The sequence below is a fragment of the Bufo bufo genome, chromosome 1, assembly GCF_905171765.1.
Source record: "Bufo bufo chromosome 1, aBufBuf1.1, whole genome shotgun sequence".
Lineage (NCBI taxonomy): Eukaryota > Metazoa > Chordata > Amphibia > Anura > Bufonidae > Bufo > Bufo bufo.
Genome location: NC_053389.1, coordinates 113,761,285 through 113,783,133, shown reverse-complemented (window position 1 = coordinate 113,783,133; position 21,849 = coordinate 113,761,285). Strand labels below are relative to the sequence as shown.

Here is a 21,849-nt window from a genome sequence, read left to right as displayed (position 1 = left end):
CGGCGGCTGGGACGGATCGAGACCCATTCAACTTGAACGGGTCCGTGATCCGTCCGCACCGTAAAAAAATAAAACATGTTTTTGTTTTTTTTTGCGGTGCGGAGGCACGGACAGAAACACCACGGAAGCACTCCATACTGCTTCTGTGGGCTTCCCATCCGTGCTTCCGTTCCGCACTGCATCTCCCAGATTGCGGAACCATCCAAGTGAATGGGTCCACATCCATGATGCAGGGTGCACATGGCCGGTGCCCTCTGTATGCGGGCCGCAATACGGCTGGGCAACAGCCGTGTGCATGAGCCCTTAACCACAACCAAATGTAAATTAACCGACTTCAAATTGTCAACCTAGAAACAGCCTGGACCTTTAAACTGTGGGACATCAAATCCTTCATTGTATCCCTCAAAGATCAATTTAGCCATCGCTTGATCTGGGAACCGCCTTAGCCAGGGCAGCATGTTTGATAGCTTCACTGGCATCCAGGCTTTTTGACAATTTCTCCTTGGTGCCAGGCTGTTGCTGAGCTGCTGAACGGTTCCTTTTAAAACATCTCATTATTGGGTGGGCGCCCCCACCAAAGGAGCACTCATGCCTATAGCGACATGTTTGCAACCATTTACAAGATGACTCGTTGTATGCAAAGCAAACTCCCTTTCTCATTGAAGTCTGACTCGGAGATGATTGCTTAACTCCAGCTGATCTCTGTGGCAACATTAAATTAATCCATCATCCAATGTCCTTCACCCCCCATTTAAGGGACCGGTGAACAGCCAACTTCTGCCTAAATAACTCATCATAATTATATCAGGCCACCCCGCCAAAGTTCCAGAATGCCTCCAGTATAATATCCACATGCTGGAAGAGCCCAGAACATCTGTCCAGGTATTTCTCACCTAGAACCGCTGCAAAGACACAAAAAGCCTGCAGCCAATTATTGAATGATTTTGGAGCGCTGCGTTTCCTATCCTCATCTGACTTGTCATCTTTTTTTCTCCTGGCGAACAACGTGCTCCTTAGCAGACGGCAATAAATCAACAAATTCATTACGCCAAATTCTTTTATAGCCAAAGGTAAGTTATACTTTAATGGGGACACCTCACAAGCAAAAGCTTCCTTCACACACGTCTCAGCTACACCAATACCCCTCTCCAGAACAGACGAATTAACATTAAAACACTAGGAAGTACTCAAGCTGGGTTGGTTAACCCAAACCCCAGCCACTGGAAGACTACTGCTAGCTTGAATTCCAGAAGGCATCGGTGTACCTGAAACCACAGGCTGCTGTAAAACCTTATTTAACTCTTGCAGTAACCTAACCAGCTGAGGCATATTCTGACTATCATCATGAGGGATGAGGGACAGCCTGAACATAGAAGCTCTGACCACTGGCTGTCCCCTCCTGCTGTGAAGAACTGCTGAGCTGCATCCTTCCTTCCTTTCTGCCGTCACTTGCCTCAGGCATGACTGCCCCGAAGTCGGAAGATGAAGCTCTGCCCCCCGCTCCGTTGCCAGTTGGTAGGGTAGTGGAGAATGTTCCCGCCGTTGCCGCTGACTGTCCTGCTGCTGCTTCTTGCCGCAAGTCCCCCGAAGTAGGTCCGAACGCACTGTCCTGAACACCGGACCTTGACGGCCGGCGATGTGCGCGGTCACGTGATCCGGAGCTCTCAGCTCTACCGCGTGAAGAGGTAGAACTGTCGCTGCTCCGTCTTCTCATGAGGTTCGGAGGTGGGGTGTAGGCGGCGCGGCTCCTCTTAGCTCTTTTGGCCGGCAAATCCCCATACTGCAGCTCTTTTGAATGGGATCCTGCCGCCTCCTCCTCCCCCAGAAGCGCTAGCTCTCCTCTCTCGCCATCTTGACCGCGAAGTCCAGGCTCTGCCTCCGGCAACTCCAGGCACTGTTGGAGCCACTCACCGCCGGCTGCTTCTGCCATGAAAATCAGCGCTTCAGGAGCTCTTCCATTCTTAAGGCTGATCTTCTTTCTTCTCAGACTGGCATTGAATCTCAGATGGTCCCATCTTATAAAGGGCAGTTCTTCCCGCCATATGTTGAATAACCAATCAGCTGTTGTCCAGATGCCCCCAGCAACAGCAGAAGTGACCAGAACTAGCTCATACCAGATTCACCCAAAAATAGCCACTCTGTAAGTCCACTGTAAAACAAGAGGGAAAGCGGGAAGGGGGGAGAGCGGACCATACCAAAAACAATAAAGCCCACAGAACGGTGCCACCATGTGTCCCTCAAATTAAAAACGCTCTGGAGGGCCCTATCAAGATGCTACAAGATGATTGATCATGGTGGTCCTTGTGAATTGTGGGAGTGCAGTGTCCCACTCAAGTAACCGTGGGCCCCGCAAACGTGCTTTTATCATGTATTAATGTCACATGATATGCCTGTATTTTTTTTATCTCCTGTCATATTCTCCATGTCACAATGTGATTTTACATGCAAATATCCTTTACACAGGCCTAGTCAGGGTGCACTACACTCGATTCTCCACAGGATGGAGCAGTGTCAGTGTGTATAAATAGCTTAGCTCAGACCTAAGTTAGGCTGTGCTGTGCAGTCATGTGTCCTGTGCAGTTGTGTGCTGTGCAGAGCAGTTCAGTTCAGTTCCTGGTTTAGGTGAATCCAGACCAGTGCAGATGAGCTCAGGTAAATCCAAGTGAGAGTTCAGTTGAATGCAGTTCTCTCATGAGCCTTCAAGAAAGCAACAGCCATGTAGCCCGAATATCTGAAGGGAGGCCCCTTCCTAGCCTCTCTACTCTGTCCCTGTCGGTTCCATAACCGAGGGTTAAAGGGAGTCCGTCATCACAGTTTTTCACCTTTTTAACCCTTCCCATAGCTTTCTAGCAGCAATACAGTTTATACAAACGTTACCTTTATAAGCAATCGTGGACTTATAAAACTGGCAAAAATCATCTTAGTAGGATATGCAAATGAGGGCTCGCAAGTGCCCAGGGAAGAAGATGGGGGCGGGCAGAGGGAAAGACTGGGCGGGGGGAAGCGACGATAAGGCAGACCTGCCTGGGCACCTACCAGGTTGACGCCGCCCCTGGGCACTTGCGAGCCCTCATTTGCATATCCTACTAAGATGATTTTTGCCAGTTTTATAAGTCCACGATTGCTTATAAAGGTAGCGTTTTTATCAACTGTAATGCTGCTAGAAAGCTATGGGAAGGGTTAAAAAGGTGAAACTGTGATGACAGACTACCTTTAAGGCCTGCAAGTATTCTTCCTAGAGGTGAGCAATCCACTACTATAGATCACTCTTCCAGGGTGACCAATGTCTAAACTGTATGCAGCCGAGTATTTGAGGAATTATCACGTTTATGCAAGACAAAGATTAGCAAGATAGTCATTACCTGAGGACTTATTAAGCACCTTTGTAATAGATGTAGGAGATAGCTTGAAGCATCTACATCTCCAGTTTAAATCCTGAGGACAGTCAGGCCAACTGTCAGAACAGCATTGGAATAGAAGTTTCAGGATTCAGAAAAGTACCTTTAATCAAGGATTAGAATCAGGCCGGAGTTGTTACCAGTGTAAGACTTTCATTATTACCAGCCTAGTCGGAGCAGTAGTTTCTTATGTAAAACAAGAGCCTGTACTTCATTGAGGATTTGCATTTCCCTTTCCCCATATGCATGGGAGATTGTACTTAATGGCGGATTGTATCAAGAGATTGCTTAATGCCCATGGATGTATTGTAATCAAGAGTCATCATCAGTAAAGAGCCATTTGGAGTTTCACCCTGTTTGCCTCAGACTCAGTTCCCCTATTAACACTATAGTAAATGGTTGTACCTCCATCTAAAAGGTACTGGCGTCATGACTACAAGGGACCTTGCCACTGGCACATTAATACAGACCACCAAGGGCACCTCAAACCAACATCTGGCCAGTGTCCCTTACACCAGAGTGTGCCCCAGAGAATCCTTGTGCCATGGGGGCAAATGATACACTTTAATACTAACTAGGTCACTAAATAAATAATTGACACCAACAACATAGTGGAGAAAATGGCCGCTGTGCTTTATTAAGGGTCACTTAAAATATTTTACAACCATAAGTAAAATAAATAAATAAATTAATTTAAAATACCATCATAACCGATACCAGAAGACCAATAATAAATTAACCATATGTAACGGATCCTCTTCCGTTAATGGACGCTTCCTTGCTTGCGCCGAGGACCACAAGCACCGCACTGGACACCACAGCCACCGCAGACTCCACAACCGCCGTAGCTTAACTGGAGCCGCGCCGTCTTCCTTCCACCCTGAATGAACCTCCAGCATTCAGGACCGTGTGGGAAAGATCTCTCCTCCAGGGAATATGCAGAGCATAGCAATCCCCAGCGTGATGCAGCAATTCCCTCCAATAACGAGACAAGGCTGCGTTTTGAAGGGTTAGAAAAACATGAACTGAACTGAACTCTTTATTGAGGGCTACCCGCCCGTATTTATGCAGGTCCCCACAATGCATCATGGTTTCCTCCTCTCTGCCCTGGAGACACCCGAAGTCCAATTCAATTATCTCCCAGGACAAAGGGAGATCACCAATACACATGTGGGAACAATAGGAGAGGAATCCCCACCCGAATACACAAAATCCTCCCTTCTGTCTGGGATATAATTATGGATTAACATAACTATCACAGACAGTAAAAATACAGTTTTTAAACATACACTGTAACTTTAAAACCATACATTCCATCTCCATAAAAATTACATATTTAAACTCAGCAAACATCAAACAAACACTTCCAAAAATCACACAAATCCCTCCAGCGGATCAAAAGTTTAGTGGAAGTCCTTTATGACCGACCGCAAGCACAATTTCCTGCCCAAAACAGTTCCATAGATTCTTTAGTATACACCGCTGACTGCGTTCGGTCCTAAGAACAGTCCAGACATGCGGCATAGTTCTGTTCTTGAAGGGTAATATGTCCCGGGGCCATAGTCGTAGGGCAGGAGGCTAGCCATAAGTCCTCTACAATGCCCAGTGGCAAATGGCAGTTTGTCACACATCTCCCCTTTGGGGGGAAGACTAACCAGGCACCTGACCTTCTGTCGGTCAGTGCCTCCGTTAGTCGATCCACCAACCCACAGTAACCAGATGCCCGAGTAGCCCACCCACAACAAACAGGTGCAAGGGTGACCCACCCACAAGAAACAGTTACTGCACCTGGGTATTTTGCTGTGGTGATGGGGCAACATGCTGTGAGGACTTGAGGGAGGGCAGAGGCCGACTGCACTCTGCCCAGCTGCCAGCTCTTCTGCTGGGGTGCTGAGACCATAGTCCGGCTCAGTAGCCAGAGGAACATGGGAGTCAGCAGGGGTTAACATCGCCTCTGTTAACCCTACGGCCACGTTAGGAGTTAACTGGGGAGGGGAATTTGTACTTACCCCCTCCTCCTGTTGTCCTGGTGAGGGTAGTGGGGGATCTGGACAGGCTGTCCAGCATCCCGGTAGGTCAGGCGCAGAGACCACGGTCCCATCTGCGCCGTCTGGGCGATTGGTGTCTCCCCTTGTTAGGGTAAGCTGCCGCTGGGGAGAGAGGGTGATGCGCTCCTCTCCCTGTAACACCCACTACCGCTGGGGAGGAATGACGACACCTTCAGCTCCCTGGGGTTCACACTGCCGCTGGGGTTGAAGGACGACATCTTCGGCCCCCTGGGGTACACACTGCCGCTGGGGAGGAAGGACGACACCTTCAGCTCCCTGGGGTTCACACTGCCGCTGGGGGGGGGAAGGACGACACCTTCGGCCCCCTGGGGTACACACTGCCGCTGGGGGGGAAGGACGACACCTTCGGCTCCCTGGGGTTTACACTGCCGCTGGGGGGGGGGAAGGACGACACCTTCGGCCGCCTGGGGTACACACTGCCGCTGGGGAAGAAGGACGACACATCCGGCCCCCTGGGGTACACACTGCCGCTGGGGGGGGAAGGACGACACCTTCGGCCCCCTGGGGTACACACTGCCGCTGGGGGGGGGGGGGAGGACGACACCTTCGGCCCCCTGTAACTCACGTTTTTGCTGGGGTGCAGGGACGGAATACTTCGCTATCTCTGCCCGATATTCTGCTTCCTGCTGCAGATACTCCGCCAGTTCTCTCCTCACTTCCGGTACCAGTTCCTCTGTTAGGTGGGGCCCGTAGATAGCCAACCGCCTCTTCAGCATAGCGTCAAACCGTACGTGGCAATACCAATACTCCAGTTTTGCTTGGTGTTCCCAGGATGCTGCTCCTCGCACTAGGGAAGCCATCCCACCGCTTGCCACCAATGTAGCGGATCTGCTTTCGTTAATGGACACTTCCTAGCTTGCGCCGAGGACCACAAGCACCGCACTGGACACCACAACCACCGCAGACTCCACAACCGCCGTAGCTTAACTGGAGCCGCGCCGTCTTCCTTCCACCCTGAATGAACCTCCAGCATTCAGGACCGTGTGGGAAAGATCTCTCCTCCAGGGAATATGCAGAGCATAGCAATCCCCAGCGTGATACAGCAATTCCCTCCAATAACGAGACGAGGCTGCGTTTTGAAGGGTTAGAAAAAACATGAACTGAGCTGAACTCTTTATTGAGGGCTACCCGCCCGTATTTATGCAGGTCCCCACAATGCATCATGGTTTCCTCCTCTCTGCCCTGGAGACACATGAAGTCCAATTCAATTATCTCCCAGGACAAAGGGAGATCACCAATACACATGTGGGAACAATAGGAGAGGAATCCCCACCCGAATACACAAAATCCTCCCTTCTGTCTGGGATATAATTATGGACTAACATAACTATCACAGACAGTAAAAATACAGTTTTTAAACATACACTGTAACTTTAAAACCATACATTCCATCTCCATAAAAATTACATATTTAAACTCAGCATACATCAAACATAAACACTTCCAAAAATCACACAAATCCCTCCAGCGGATCAAAAGTTTAGTGGAAGTCCTTTATGACCGACCGCAAGCACAATTTCCTGCCCAAAACAGTTCCATAGATTCTTTAGTATACACCGCTGACCGCGTTCGGTCCTAAGAACAGTCCAGACATGCGGCATAGTTCTGTTCTTGAAGGGTAATATGTCCCGGGGCCATAGTCGTAGGGCAGGAGGCTAGCCATAAGTCCTCTACAATGCCCAGTGGCAAATGGCAGTTTGTCACACCATATAAAGACCAAGATCCACTCAGCATGAGCTGAGCGACACTACCCCTCTAATAAAGCCCAGCGACAGATGACACAGTGAAAAAATAAGGGAAGGGGGGGGGGGGGTGGGACGCTGGTCAGCTCTTCAGGCACTTCTGAGCCAGCTCCGCCGAACCTGGAAATATAAAGGGGAACAGATTCCCGCCGCTAAACCAACAACAAATCAGGGAGCTGGAAATCTCCCCCAGCAACAGGCAGCAACCAATCAGCTGCCCTCTTGACTCGCAGCAGCTGAAATCTTCTAGAATGCAGGTAAGACGATTTCTGAGGTGATTTTACCTGAAATAGAAAAAGGGCGGGAAAAGAGATACAGGGAAGAGAAACAAGGCCCCTAAACAACCCCTAACTTTAAGCCTACCTGAGGTGTCATTGCCCCCATGTCTCCCCCCAAGATAAACGCTCTGGAGGGGTTAATTCATTCTCCTTTTCACTTATGCGAGCCTGCCCAGGGACGACAAACCGTGAGTAACCAGAACTGTATTTACCTCGGCCCAAGTATTGCTCACGCCGTGACCTCACACATAATTCCCCTGCAAGGTCTGGCATACCGCAGGAGTACGGTATGTAGCGCAGTCAATCTACTGTATCATGTACCACTTGTGCAGGGGGTGGGGCAATGTCAGACTGGGGCGCCTAGGGCTCACCAGTGGAATTGATTTTGGGGGCCCACCCTAGAGCTGGAGATATTACTTGTTCATTTTTCAGTCTCGCACACATGAATATATGCATTATAGCACACAATACAGTAACAGTATGCTAAACAGAACAGTATTGTGCACTGCACTATATCAAATTGTTTCTCCTTAAGCAACTCATTTAGTTGATAACTGTATCTGTTATGTACAGTCAGTAGTGTGGACAGCAGTCACACATGGACATTCCATGTCCTAGATCAGGGGTCTCCAAACTTTTCAACAGGAGGGCCACATTGAAGATTTTACAAGTATTCGGGGGCCGGAAAAAAAAATCAGTTATGTATTAAATTAAATGTATATATTTTACATGGATCGTTTTTGTAATCAGCATGATATGACTGAGAACAAAAGAGAAAAAACTTTAGCAAAACAACGCAAAGACACCCGTGTCCCTATCAGCGGTGTCCCCATCAGCACAAAAATGTCCCCATCAGCACAGCAATGTCCCCATCAGCACAGCAATGTCCCCATCAGCACAGCAATGTCCCCATCAGCACAGCAATGTCCCCATCAGCACAGCAATGTCAGCATCAGCACAGCAATGTCAGCATCAGCACAGCAATGTCAGCATCAGCACAGCAATGTCAGCATCAGCACAACAATGTCCCCATCAGCACAGCAATGTCCCCATCAGCACAGCAATGTCCCCATCAGCACAGCAATGTCCCCATCAGCACAGCAATGTCAGCATCAGCACAGCAATGTCAGCATCAGCACAACAATGTCCCCATCAGCACAGCAATGTCCCCATCAGCACAGCAATGTCAGCATCAGCACAGCAATGTCAGCATCAGCACAGCAATGTCAGCATCAGCACAGCAATGTCCCCATCAGCCGTGTCACCCTTAAACACAGCAATGTCCCCATCAACGATGTCCCCATCAGAACAGCAATGTCCCCATCAGCGGAGTCCCCATTAGCAGCTGATAGGGGCCACCACTGATGGGGACACTGCTGTTGGGGACGCGGCTGATGGGGACACCATTGATGGGGACACCCGTGTCCCTATCAGCGGTGTCCCCATCAGAACAGCAATGGCCAAATCAGAACAGCAATGTCCCCATCAGAAAAGCAATATTCCCATAAAAAAAAAAATATTCCCATCAAAAAAACAATATTCCCATCAGAAAAACAATATTCCCATCATGGGGACACCCACTGATGGGGACGCTGCTGTTGGGGACATTGCTGTGCTGATGGGGACACCACTGATGGGGACGCTGCTGTTGGGGACATTGCTGTGCTGATGGGGACACCACTGATGGGGACACCATTGATGGGGACACCCGTGTCCCTATCAGCGTTGTCCCCATCAGCACAGCAATGTCCCCATCAGCGGTGTCCCCATCAGCACAGCAATGTCCCCATCAGCGGTGTCCCCATCAGCACAGCAATGTCCCCATCAGAACAGCAATGTCAGCATCAGCACAGCAATGTCCCCATTAATGATGTCCCCATCAGAACAGCAATGTCCCCATCAGCGGAGTCCCCATTAGCAGCTGATGGGGACACCACTGATGGGGACACTGCCTTTGGGGACGCGGTTGATGGGGACACCCGTGTCCCTATCAGTGGTGTCCCCATCAGAACAGCAATGTCCCCATCAGAATGGGGACGCTGATGGGGACATTGCTGTACTGATGGGGACACCATTGATGGGGACACCTTTGTCCCCATCAGCAGTGTGCCAATCAGCGGTGTCCTCAGCAATGTCCCCATCAGCACAGCAATGTTCACATCAGCAGTTTCCACATTAGCAGCGTCCCCATCATTGCTGATGGGGACGCCGCTGTGCTGATGTGGAAACCCATGATGGGTCACCGCTGATGGGGATACCCATGTCCCCATCAGCGGTGTCCCCAGCAATGTCCCATCAGAACAGCAATGTCCCCATCAGCAGTGTCCACCGCAACATCCCCATCAGCACAGCAATGTCCCTGTCAGCGGTGTCCCCAGCAGCATGTGTCCCCATCACCGCTGATGGGGACACCTCTGATGGGGACATTGCTGTGCTGATGGGGACATCGATTATGGGGTTACCGCTGATGGGGACATTGCTATCCTGATGGGGACACCATTGATGTGGACACCCATGTCCCCATCAGCAGTGTGCCAAACAGCGGTGTCCCCAGCAATGTCCCCATCAGAACAGAATTGTCCCCATCAGCAGTGTGCCCATCATCGCTGATGGGGACACCTCTGATGGGGACATTGCTGTGCTGATGGGGACACCATTGATGGGGACACCCGTGTCCTCATCAACGGTGTCCCCATCAGAACAGCAATGTCCCCATCAGCACAGCAAAGTCCCCATCAGCAGTGTCCCCAGCAGCACAGCAATATCCCCATCAGTATGTGTCCTCAGCAGCTTGTGTCCCCATCAGCGCAGCACAGCAATGTCAGCGTTCCCCATTGTGTCCCCATCAGCGTTGTGCAACACTTGCCTCCGCTGTAGCCGGCTTCTGCTCCTCTTCTTTTTTTTTTCTTCTTGGACTCCTGAGTCCCGACTCCCGCCCGCTGCTACACACGTGGATTTGTTATTTCAAACAGCGGGCGGGAAGAGGGGAGGTGCCGCACCTGTGACGTCACTGGTTGCCGGGACATCGGCGGTCCCAGCAGCCAATCAAAAAGCACAGCGTGACAGCATGGGCGGTTGTGCGGCTTTCGTTCCTGCAACCTGTCAGCTGCGGGCGGGCGCGGAATCGAACACACAACACAAGCGTGACAGCATGGGCGGTTGTGCGGATTTGGTTCCTGCAACCTGCCAGCTGCGGGCGGGCCGGATCGAACGCACAAGCGGGCCGGTTCTGGCCCGCGGGCCGGGGTTTGGAGACCCCTGTCCTAGATGAACCACCCAGTCCCCCAGCCTAAACAATATCCAAAGTGAAGGAAAGGTTTCCTGCATATTCAAAAGGATAAGTTTATTGAAGTGCTGGCAGTAGTGCCCCGGCCTCCTCACGGCTCACCAGGCTCAGCGCCGTACATCCTATAGCGGCAGTGCTTGGTATCATGTTCAGCCCCTTTCACCTCTATGGGGCTGAGCTGCTCCTAGGCCACTTGATCAATGAACGTGACGTCACATGGCCCACAAAAATCACAGAGAAGGGCACAGGGCTCACAGGAGCCCCGCTGCCTTCTCAAACAGCTGATCAGCAGTGGTCCAAGGTAGAGATCGACCGATTATCGGATTTACCGATATTATCGGCCGATATTCAGGATTTTAAAAGTTATCGGTATGAGCATCTAACCTTGCCGATATGCCGATAATGAATCGCGAACATGGATCGTGCTGCTATCAACGCGATCAATGTTCCCTCAGCAGCACAGGGGAGAAGGAAGCAGTCCCCCCCCCCCCCCCCTGCGCCAACAATGATGTTAACTCAGTTATTAATTCAAATATAGGAGGCGGGTGAATCATATAGCTGCACCCGACCTCTATGAGAGGTAGCTGCGATCCGCGGCAGTTAACCCCTGCCGCACCTGAGGGGTTAACTGCCACGGATCGCAGCTACCTCTCATAGAGGTCAGGTGTCGCTATATTTGAATTAATGGGCAAGTTATCTTTATTGGTGGCAGTGGCAGCTTCTGATCGGAGCCCCAGCAGTGTAATCCTGGGGCTCTGATCAGTTACCATGGCAGCCAGGATGCTACTGAAGCCCTGGCTGCCATAGTCAGCTCCCTGCTGGCATGTGTACTATGCACAGGGCAGCAGGGAGAGTGTGAAGTCCTATTCACCCTAATAGAGCTCTACTAGGGGGAATAGGACAAGGGATTAAAAGATCCCAGGTTCTAGCCCCTAAGGGGAAATAGTTATTAAATAAAATTTAAAAAAACAACAAAAATATTAAAGCGAACCTTTCACCAGGATTTCACCTAATAAACTATTACCAGTACCTTATAGATTATCCTCATTCTGTTTAACCGCCTCCGGACCGCCTAACGCAGGATCACGCATATATGCGTCATCTCGCGAGACGCGAGATTTCCTGTGAACGCGCGCACACAGGCACGCGCGTTCACAGGATCGGAAGGTAAGAGAGTGGATCTCCAGCCTGCCAGCGGCGATCGTTCGCTGGCAGGCTGGAGATGTGATTTTTTTAACCCCTAACAGTTATATTAGACGCTGTTTTGATAACAGCGTCTAATATACCTGCTACCTGGTCCTCTGGTGGTCCCTTTTGTTTGGATCGACCACCAGAGGACACAGGCAGCTCAGTAATATGTAGCACCAAACACCACTACACTACACTCCCCCCCTGTCACTTATTAACCCCTTATGAACCACTGATCACCCCTGATCACCCCATATAGACTCCCTGATCACCCCCCTGTCATTGATCACCCCCCTTTCATTGATCACTCCCCTGTAAGGCTCCATTCAGACGTCCGCATGATTTTTACGGATCCACTGATACATGGATCGGATCCGTAAAAATCATGCGGACGTCTGAATGGAGCCTTACAGGGGGGTGATCAATGACGGGGGTGATCACCCCATATAGACTCCCTGATCACCCCCCTGTCATTGATCACTCCCCTGTAAGGCTCCATTCAGACGTCCGCATGATTTTTACGGATCCGATCCATGTATCAGTGGATCCGTAAAAATCATGCGGACGTCTGAATGGAGCCTTACAGGGGAGTGATCAATGACAGGGGGGTGATCAGGGAGTCTATATGGGGTGATCACCCCCCTGTCATTGATCACTCCCCTGTAAGGCTGCATTCAGATGTCCGTATGATTTTTACGGATCCACTGATACATGGATCGGATCCGCAAAACACATACGGACATCTGAATGGAGCCTTATAGGTGGGTGATCACCCCATATAGACTCCCTGATCACCCCCTTGTCATTGATCACCCCCCTGTCATTGATCACCCCCCTGTAAGGCTCTATTCAGACATTTTTTTGGCCCAAGTTAGCGGAAATATATATATTTTTTTCTTACAAAGTCTCATATTCCACTAACTTGTGTCAAAAAATAAAATCTCACATGAACTCCCCATACCCCTCACGGAATCCAAATGCGTAAAATTTTTAGACATTTATATTCCAGACTTCTTCTCACGCTTTAGGGCCCCTAGAATGCCAGGGCAGTATAAATACCCCACATGTGACCCCATTTCGGAAAGAAGACACCCCCAGGTATTCCGTGAGGGGCATACTTAGTCCATGAAAGATTGAAATTTTTGTCCCAAGTTAGCGGAAAGGGAGACTTTGTGAGAAAAATAAATAAATAATCAATTTCCGCTAACTTGCGCCAAAAAAAAAAAATTTCTATGAACTCGCCATGCCCCTCATTGAATACCTTGGGGTGTCTTCTTTCCAAAATGGGGTAAATGTGGGGTAGTTATACTGCCCTGGCATTTTAGGGGCCCTAAAGCGTGAGAAGAAGTCTGGGATCCAAATGTCTAAAAATGCCCTCATAAAAGGATTGTGGGCCCCTTTGCGCATCTAGGCTGCAAAAAAGTGTCACACATCTGGTATCGCCGTACTCAGGAGAAGTTGGGCAATGTGTTTTGGGGTGTCATTTTACATATACCCATGCTGGGTGAGATAAATATCTCTCTATAATGACAACTTTGTATAAAAAATGGGAAAAGTTGTCTTTTGCCAAGATATTTCTCTCACCCAGCATGAGTATATGTAAAAAGACACCCCAAAACACATTGCCCAACTTCTCCTGAATACGGCGATACCACATGTGTGACACTTTTTTGCAGCCTAGGTGGGCAAAGGGGCCCACATTCCAAAGAGCACCTTTCGGATTTCACCGGCCATTTTTTACACATTTTGATTTCAAACTACTTACCACACATTTGGGCCCCTAGAATTCCAGGGCAGTATAACTACCCCACAAGTGACCCCATTTTGGAAAGAAGACACCCCAAGGTATTCGCTGATGGGCATAGTGAGTTCATAGAAGTTTTTATTTTTTGTCACAAGTTAGTGGAATATGAGACTTTGTAAGAAAAAAAATCATAATTTTCCACTAACTTGTGACAAAAAATAAAAAGTTCTATGAACTCACTATGCCCATCAGCGAATACCTTAGGGTGTCTACTTTCCGAAATGGGGTCATTTGTGGGGTGTTTGTACTGTCTGGGCATTGCAGAACCTCAGGAAACATGACAGGTGCTCAGGAAGTCAGAGCTGCTTCAAAAAGCGGAAATTCACATTTTTGTACCATAGTTTGTAAATGCTTTTACCCAAACCATTTTTTTTTTTTTACCCAAACATTTTTTTTTATCAAAGACATGTAGAACAATAAATTTAGAGAAAAAATTATATATGGATGTCGTTTTTTTTTGCAAAATTTTACAACTGAAAGTGAAAAATGTCATTTTTTTGCAAAAAAATCTTTAAATTTCGATTAATAACAAAAAAAGTAAAAATGTCAGCAGCAATGAAATACCACCAAATGAAAGCTCTATTAGTGAGAAGAAAAGGAGGTAAAATTCATTTGGGTAGTAAGTTGCATAACCGAGCAATAAACGGTGAAAGTAGTATAGGTCAGAAGTGTAAAAAGTGGCCTGGTCATTAAGGGTGTTTAAGCTAGGGGAGCTGAGGTGGTTAAATGCATTCTTGTCCCGCTTTCCTGGGATGTATATTGATGAAAAAAACGACTTATAAAGTCCTTGTCTCCAGCTCCTGCAGTCACGCTAGAAGTCAAGGGGGTAGCCCTTCCCTCACTCCGGGCTGTAACTCCCCTGCCCTAACCCCTCCTCTAACTAGTGTAACTGACACCCGACTCAGTCGCCGGGACCGCGCTTGTACTGGCGGCGCATGCGCCGTTGGTCTCATCAGCAGCGCGATCCCGTCTATCGCGCGGACTGAAGCGCGATCCTGTAAGTGAATCGCGCATGCGCCGTCCGTCCCCGATGCCTCCCTGTCTTCTATTCAGGCACGCGCCTGAAGAACAGAAGACAGGGAGGCATCGGGGACGGACGCCAGTACAAGCGCGGTCCCGGCGACTGAGCCGGGTGTCAGTTACACTAGTTAGAGGAGGGTTTAGGGCAGGGGAGTTACAGCCCGGAGTGACTGCAGGAGCTGGAGACAAGGACTTTAGAAGTAGTTTTTTTCATTAATATACATCCCAGGAAAGCGGGACAAGAATGCATTTAAACAGAATGAGGATAATCTATAAGGTACTGGTAATAGTTTATTAGGTGAAATCCTGGTGAAAGGTTCGCTTTAAGTATAAATATTTAATCTTAGATATCAATATCGGTTGATCCCTATTCCCGGGTGTCAGACCCCCACCCAGTGGCGTGCCCAGGGTGTTTGGCACCCGGGGCGGGTCATTTCTCTGGCCCCCCCCCCCCCCAAATACTTGACCACATACCTCCTACATCCAGGGACATCTCCTGTCATGTAGACTTTCTCTTTCCTCTTCTTCTCCGTTAGACCGCCATGAGTAATTCTTTCAGCCGCATCTCGCCTCTACAGAGTTTGTAACACAGACACGTTAGATTTCTAAATTTTTCTATCAACCTCTCCATCCTGGTGTCCCCACAGTGTCATCCTGCTGCCACCCCCAATACCTGTGCCCGTTGTGCCCCCCAATGCCCCAGGTACTATACTGCTGAAAAAATAGTTACCCTAATAGACATAATTGGAGTCCTTTATCAAACTGGTGTAAAGTAGATCTGGATTTCCAAAAGAGCTGTCAAAAATGTAAGGTGGAATCTGATTGGTTGCTATGGGCAACTAAGCCAGTTATACTTTACACCAGTTTGATAAATGACCCCAAATGTTCCTATAGTGTCCACAGCAGTAATAATGTCCCCTAGAGTGCCCGAGTAATAATAACACCCTATATTGTGCTCCAGGTAATAATCCCTCTATAGTGTCCCCAGAAATAATAGACTGGCCTCTACAGTGCCTCCCCAATAGCAATGCCCCCCATGCTGCCCCCCACACAGTAATTTCCCCCACACTGCCCCCCACACAGTAATTTCCCCCACACTGCCCCCCACACAGTAGTCCCCCCACACTGCCCCCCCACACAGTAGTGACCCCCACACAGTAATTTCCCCCACACAGTAGTCCCCCCACACAGTAGTGTCCCCCACACTGCCCCCCACACAGTAGTCCCCTCACACAGTAGTGTCCCCCATGCTGCCCCCTACACAGTAGTGTCCCCCACACAGTAATTTCCCCCACACTGCCCACATACAGTAGTGTCCCCCACGCTGCCCCCCTACACAGTAGTCCCCCCACACTGCCCCATACAGTAGTGTCCCCCACACTGCCCCATACAGTAGTGTCCCCCACACTGCCCCATACAGTAGTGTCCCCCACACAGTAATTTCCCCCACACAGTAGTGTCCCCCACGCTGCCCCCTACACAGTAGTGTCCCCCACACAGTAATTTCCCCCACACTGCCCCCCACACAGTAGTCCCCCCATACAGTAGTGTCCCCCACGCTGCCCCCCACACAGTAGTGTCCCCCACACAGTAGTGTCCCCCATGCTGCCCCCCACACAGTAATGTCCCCCATGCTGCCCCCCACACAGTAGTGTCCCCCATGCTGCCCCCCCACACAATAGTGTCCCCCACGCTGCCCCCCCCCACACAGTAGTGTCCCCCATGCTGCCCCCCCACACAGTAGTGTCCAGCACATTGCCATCCCTCCCATAATAAATTGCCCCCCCACTGTGCCACACAGTATCCCACCATATTCCCCCCACACAGTAGTGTCCCCCATGCTGCCCCCCACACAATAGTGTCCCCCACGCTGCCCCCCCCCACACAGTAGTGTCCCCCATGCTGCCCCCCCACACAGTAGTGTCCAGCACATTGCCATCCCTCCCATAATAAATTGCCCCCCCACTGTGCCACACAGTATCCCACCATATTCCCCCCACACATTAGTGTCCCCCACACTGCCCCATACAGTAGTGTCCCCCACACAGTAATTTCCCCCACACAGTAGTCCCCCCACACAGTAGTGTCCCCCACGCTGCCCCCCCACACAGTAGTGTCCCCCACATTGCCATCCCTCCCATAATAAATTGCCTCCCCCCCCACTGTGCCACACAGTATCCCACCATATTCCCCCCACGTCCTCCTGTGTGCACCCCACTCATGTCCCCCAAAGTTGCCACATTATAAAATAAAATAAAAGTTTGCCCCGACACGTCCTCTGTCCACCTCGGCCCCCTCATGTCCCCCAAAGTTGCCACATTATAATATAAAATAAAAGTTTGCCCCCAAAGTTGGCACATAAAAGAAAAAAAATTGCCCGGTCGCCCCCCCGGATCTGCCAATGCCTGGATGCCTAGATAAGGGAGCAGGACACCTCCTAATGCATCCATAAACCTCGCCATGACTCCTAACCGTATGAGCGGACCCAGAAGGTGGGAGGGCTCATACACAGGAACCTCGGACCCTGAGTCGCCCTGGTGATCCCTGAAATAAGGTCAGGAACTAGAGACGACCTGTTCCTCCACAACACGGACGAACAGGAGTCTCCACAGGCCTAGCAGCAAAGATAAGGGAAGACAGAGAACAGCAACTGGATCGGCAGGTAAGAACCCAGTGATACAACACATCAGAACAACTAGCACTTACCTGCCGCAGCAACAGGATGGAACACGGACACCAAAAACTACCTGGACCCCCATGCGGACAGCTTGCATGACGGCACCAGGCAGAGCTGCTCACTGACTCATTGTTTTCCCCCTCCTCACCGAAGGCACAGACACACAGGGGAATGTCTAGCATCCATGCAGGACCGTACACACCAGAGACAGACCAGACATGGAACAACGACTAGACATACAACAAAACCCCAAACAAAACCTACACCCTGATTGAATTAACCAACTGGGTTGTTACCATTTGCACAGAGAATGAATGGGGCAGACTCTGCAGGGACACACTCCCAACTGGTAACAACTGGCTGTCAATTTATTCAGAAACTTCTCATAGGAATAACAGAAGAACAAATAGTATTGTCTTATCTGCGGAGGTGACCACGTGACTCCGGAGATGTGTATAGAATATTTCAGGCCCCCATGGGCTAATAGAAATGATAACATGCAGCATCATGGTCACACACGGCAGTAAACAGGATTCCGTATCTTACATTTTCTCTTCTTCTGTACAATGTATATGTTTTTTTTTTACCTTTGTTCTTATTTTTGATGACATTCCTGCTCTTTTATTCTGTTTTGTATCGCCACTCCTGTTTGCAAAACTTAAAAAACCCATAAATGTGTATTGAGGATTCTCGCCTTTGCTAGATCTTCCCCATGACCTCACATGGTGGCCCCCTGGGTGCTGTTTCCGGACAGACATCAGGATTCATATTCTGCTGGTGAGGACAGGTGCAGTGTACATTGCCGGTGTATGGGGACGGGGCTCTGCGGGAGGAAGGGGTTAAACCCCCTAGTCGCCTGGCCCTTTAAGAGGCGCATCCCTTCCCCCTCCCTGTAGCGGCGCTATTGGCCGGCTCCCCTGTCACTCTCCGCGGGGAGCGCTGCTTCCTCTTTGAAAATGTTGCAAGTTTGCAAGAGATCGTGGGATTCTTCACTCGGCTGGTGCCCGGAGCCGCTCGCTGGTCGGTGGGCATAGACTGGGCACTGGGATCCCTGCAGCCCTTGTAAAGTTACCGGCAGTGCCGAGGGGGCTCCGCCGCACGTGACTGCCGTGGATTTAGTGAGGTAGCGGGCACGAGCTTGGCACCTGCTGGAACTCTGCGGATATTAGGCGAGCCCCCCTCAGGATGCCATGGGATGGGACCCGCTGGTGACTTGAAGAAGAGTCGCATCTGTTGGTAGAAGAAGGGAAAGGGGCTCCTGCTTGGCATTGGGGACACATGCCAGTGTGCATCTAGGAGGACCTGCTGGATCATGGGCACCGGAGTGTGCAGCAGGAGGCAGAAGAGTCTGCTCCACACCGGGTTGTGCCTGCTGGCACTGCTGGGGCTGGGCAGCGGGCTCTTCTTCTACAACTACATGCTGAATAAGGCCAGTGCATCAGAGGCTCAGGCTGCCAGGTACAAGCAGCAGCAAGAGACACTGTCTGCCCAGCTGCAAGGTAAGCAGGTTCTGGGCATGGTCCCTGGCACGGGAAGGGTTGCTTCTGCTGTTTGTAGTTTCTGATGGGCAGCCAGAGCTTTTAATTTAATTAGCCAGGCAGGGAGATAAACCGTGCAGCAGCCATATGCCACCCCTCCTCTCTCCTGCCAAGGGGCTGGAAGCAAAGTTCCAAGGAAGAGGGTGAGAGTCATAGGAGTGGCCTGGCAGCGGGCAGACTTGGCATCCTCTTGTTTTGCACATGTATTGGTTTGTAGTAGAAATAGCTGAATGGCACGGTGATCTGGCCGGAGATGCCAAGCAGCGTTTATTCAGGACCCTCAATACCAAGAATAATGGGTGTTTGTATACAGGTAGGGGGTCTCCCAACTATGGCTCTTCATCTTTTATGAAACTACAACTCCCAGCATGCTCGCAACAGCTGGAGAGCCGTACTTTCCACACTAACATTATGCGCTCGCAGTATCATTTCCGTGGATTTACTGCTAATCCAATGTGCAGCTGATTAACCATTTGCGCATCAAAAGACCTTCGTCGCTAGGACAGACCCATTGACTGCAATCATCCAAAAGCAGCCCCTTCAGAGAAAACTGAGATTAGGCAGAGTTCACACAGGCGTCTTCATTTCCGATTTTTCTGTTCGGCCATAGGATAAGAAAAACTAAAATGACCCCCATTGACTATTATCATATTACCAGAAAACATAGACCCAGATTTACTAATGTGTCTGCCCCAACTATCGGTCTAAAAAAAAGTGGCACAATTTGCCACATCTAAGTTTGCTACGCTGTTACTACTTGTCAGGCATAGCAAAAGTGGGTGGGGTTTTATGGGAGAGGGTGTGGCCTGATATGGACCATTTTGCGACAAAATTTTGGCAAGATTCTGGCCTATAAATCTGCCTCAAAGTAAGCCAATAGTTGTAGAGTCAGAGAAAAGTGTCTGTCCCTGCACCAGATGTATCATCCAGCCTGAGCTCCTGCGATGAATCTGCAGCAGGTCTGCGTTTACACCATCTATAGGATTAGTAAATCTGGACCACACTGCTGCAACGAAGTTGCAACAGAGGCTAAAAGTGCAGCCTCCAAAGCAGATACAGATAAAGCCTTGAACACTGAAGGCTTGAGTTTCCTGCAGCTTAACTTTTCAGCCTGGGACAGAGTGTGCAGAGCCATTTCCTTATCATTAGAGGGCAGGAGATTTCAAGGGGTTATCCGAGACTATAAAAAGCTCCCTCGCAGGGAATATAGGGGGGGAAGGACCTGTTTCACACGAGCGTGACAGATTGGTTCCGGATGCGTTCAGTGAAACTCGCACCATTTTGCAAGCAACTTCAGTCAGTTCAGTGGTTCAGTGTTTTCCGCGCGGGTGCAATGAGTTTTGATGCGTTTTTCACGCGCGTGATAAAAAACTGAAGGTTTACAAACTACATCTCTTAGCAACCATCAGTGAAAAACGCATTTCATTCGCACTTGCTTGCGGATGCAATGCGTTTTTCACGCAGCCCCATTTACTTCTATGGCGCCAGGGCTGCGTGAAAAACGCAGAATATAGAACATGCTGCGAATTTCACTCAACGCAGAACTGATGCTTGAAAAAACCGCTCATGTACACAGACCCATAGAAATGAATGGGTCAGGATTCAGTGTGGGTGCTATGCGTTCACGTCACGCATTGCACCCGCGCGGAAAACTTGCTCGTGTGAAAGGGGCCTAAGTATATTCAATGTGAGGGGCCCGGCATATGGGGGAGCTTTTTATGGTCTCGGATAACCCCTTTAATCTGTAAAGATAGGTGACAGCTCTGTTGTACTGTGGGAGACCCAAATAAAGCACTGTATGCAGCTTCCTCGCCAGCCCCTGGTTTATGGAGAAGGGGCTGTACTTCATGGAGACTGTTGGAGCGGTTCAGATTCCAATTATCCCAATACCCAGGCCCCTCATACTTACCTCGCTGCAGCGGCGGCTTTGCAGGGATCCGGTGTGATGCGGGGTAAGTATGATCTATTTTTAGATTTGGATAAGGCCTCATGCACACGACCGTTGTTTGCTTCCGCTTCCGTTTCGCCGATTTTTTGCGTTGCGGACCCATTCATTTTTATGAAGCCGTTGAAAATGCGGATAGTGCACCGTTTGCCATCCGTGATCCGTGGTTCCAGTCAGTCCAAAAAAAAATAACCTGTCCTATTTTTTCCGCGGAAAACGGTTCGCGGACCCATTCAAGTCAATGGGACCACAAAAAAATGTGGAGGCACACAAGATTGTCACCCGCGTCCGTTTTTTTCCTATCATTTGCATGGCAAACCTGGTTAGACATTTTTTTTACCTTCCTTTATGTCTGGTGGTCCTCCAAAAATAAAGGAAGACACACGGAAACAAAAACGGATCACGGAACAACGGAACCCCATTTTGCGGAACGGAACACAACAACGGTCGTGTGCATGAGGCCTAGCCACTTTAAGTTTATGGTTCTATTACCATGGCAGTTTTTTATTTATTTTTTATCGGCAAGTGAATAGTGGCCATAAAAAAAAATAGAACATGTCCTCTTTTTGGCTGTTTGTACCTCCAGACAGACCCCATTGAAATTGTTTAGACAAGAGTGCCCTGTCGACGACTGTTAAAAACGCATACACTGTGGTTAAAATAAAAACTCGTCTCATCCACTTGAACGCGTGGGGGCAAACGCCCCTCACAGAATGTAGCAGGACCTGCGCTTCGAGATTGATGATGTCATCCTGCTGGGAGCATCAGATCTAGGGAGGCTCCCCCCTGTCCCCGCCTGCCATTGGCTGCTCTCCCCCGACACCGGATGTTTTCATCCGTGTGCAGGGAGAAGCAGCAGTGCGGGGACCAGGAGCGGCGCAAGTATATTACCGGCACATGTGGG

The 21,849-nt window shown here is 49.8% G+C and overlaps 1 protein-coding gene across 2 annotated transcripts in view; it reads left to right on the top strand.

The window, feature by feature from the left end:
* The first annotated feature begins 18,402 nt into the window (after positions 1 to 18,402).
* Positions 18,403 to 21,849, top strand: part of LOC120997793 (Golgi integral membrane protein 4-like) — a 181,592-nt gene continuing 178,145 nt past the window's right edge. The window contains exon 1 of one of the 2 annotated variants that reach the window (XM_040428086.1): positions 18,403 to 18,961. In XM_040428086.1, coding sequence (XP_040284020.1) covers positions 18,775 to 18,961 — 187 coding nt within the window. In that variant the 5' untranslated portion in view covers positions 18,403 to 18,774. The remainder of the gene's footprint in view (positions 18,962 to 21,849) is intronic. The other variant, XM_040428078.1, reaches the window with a different exon arrangement.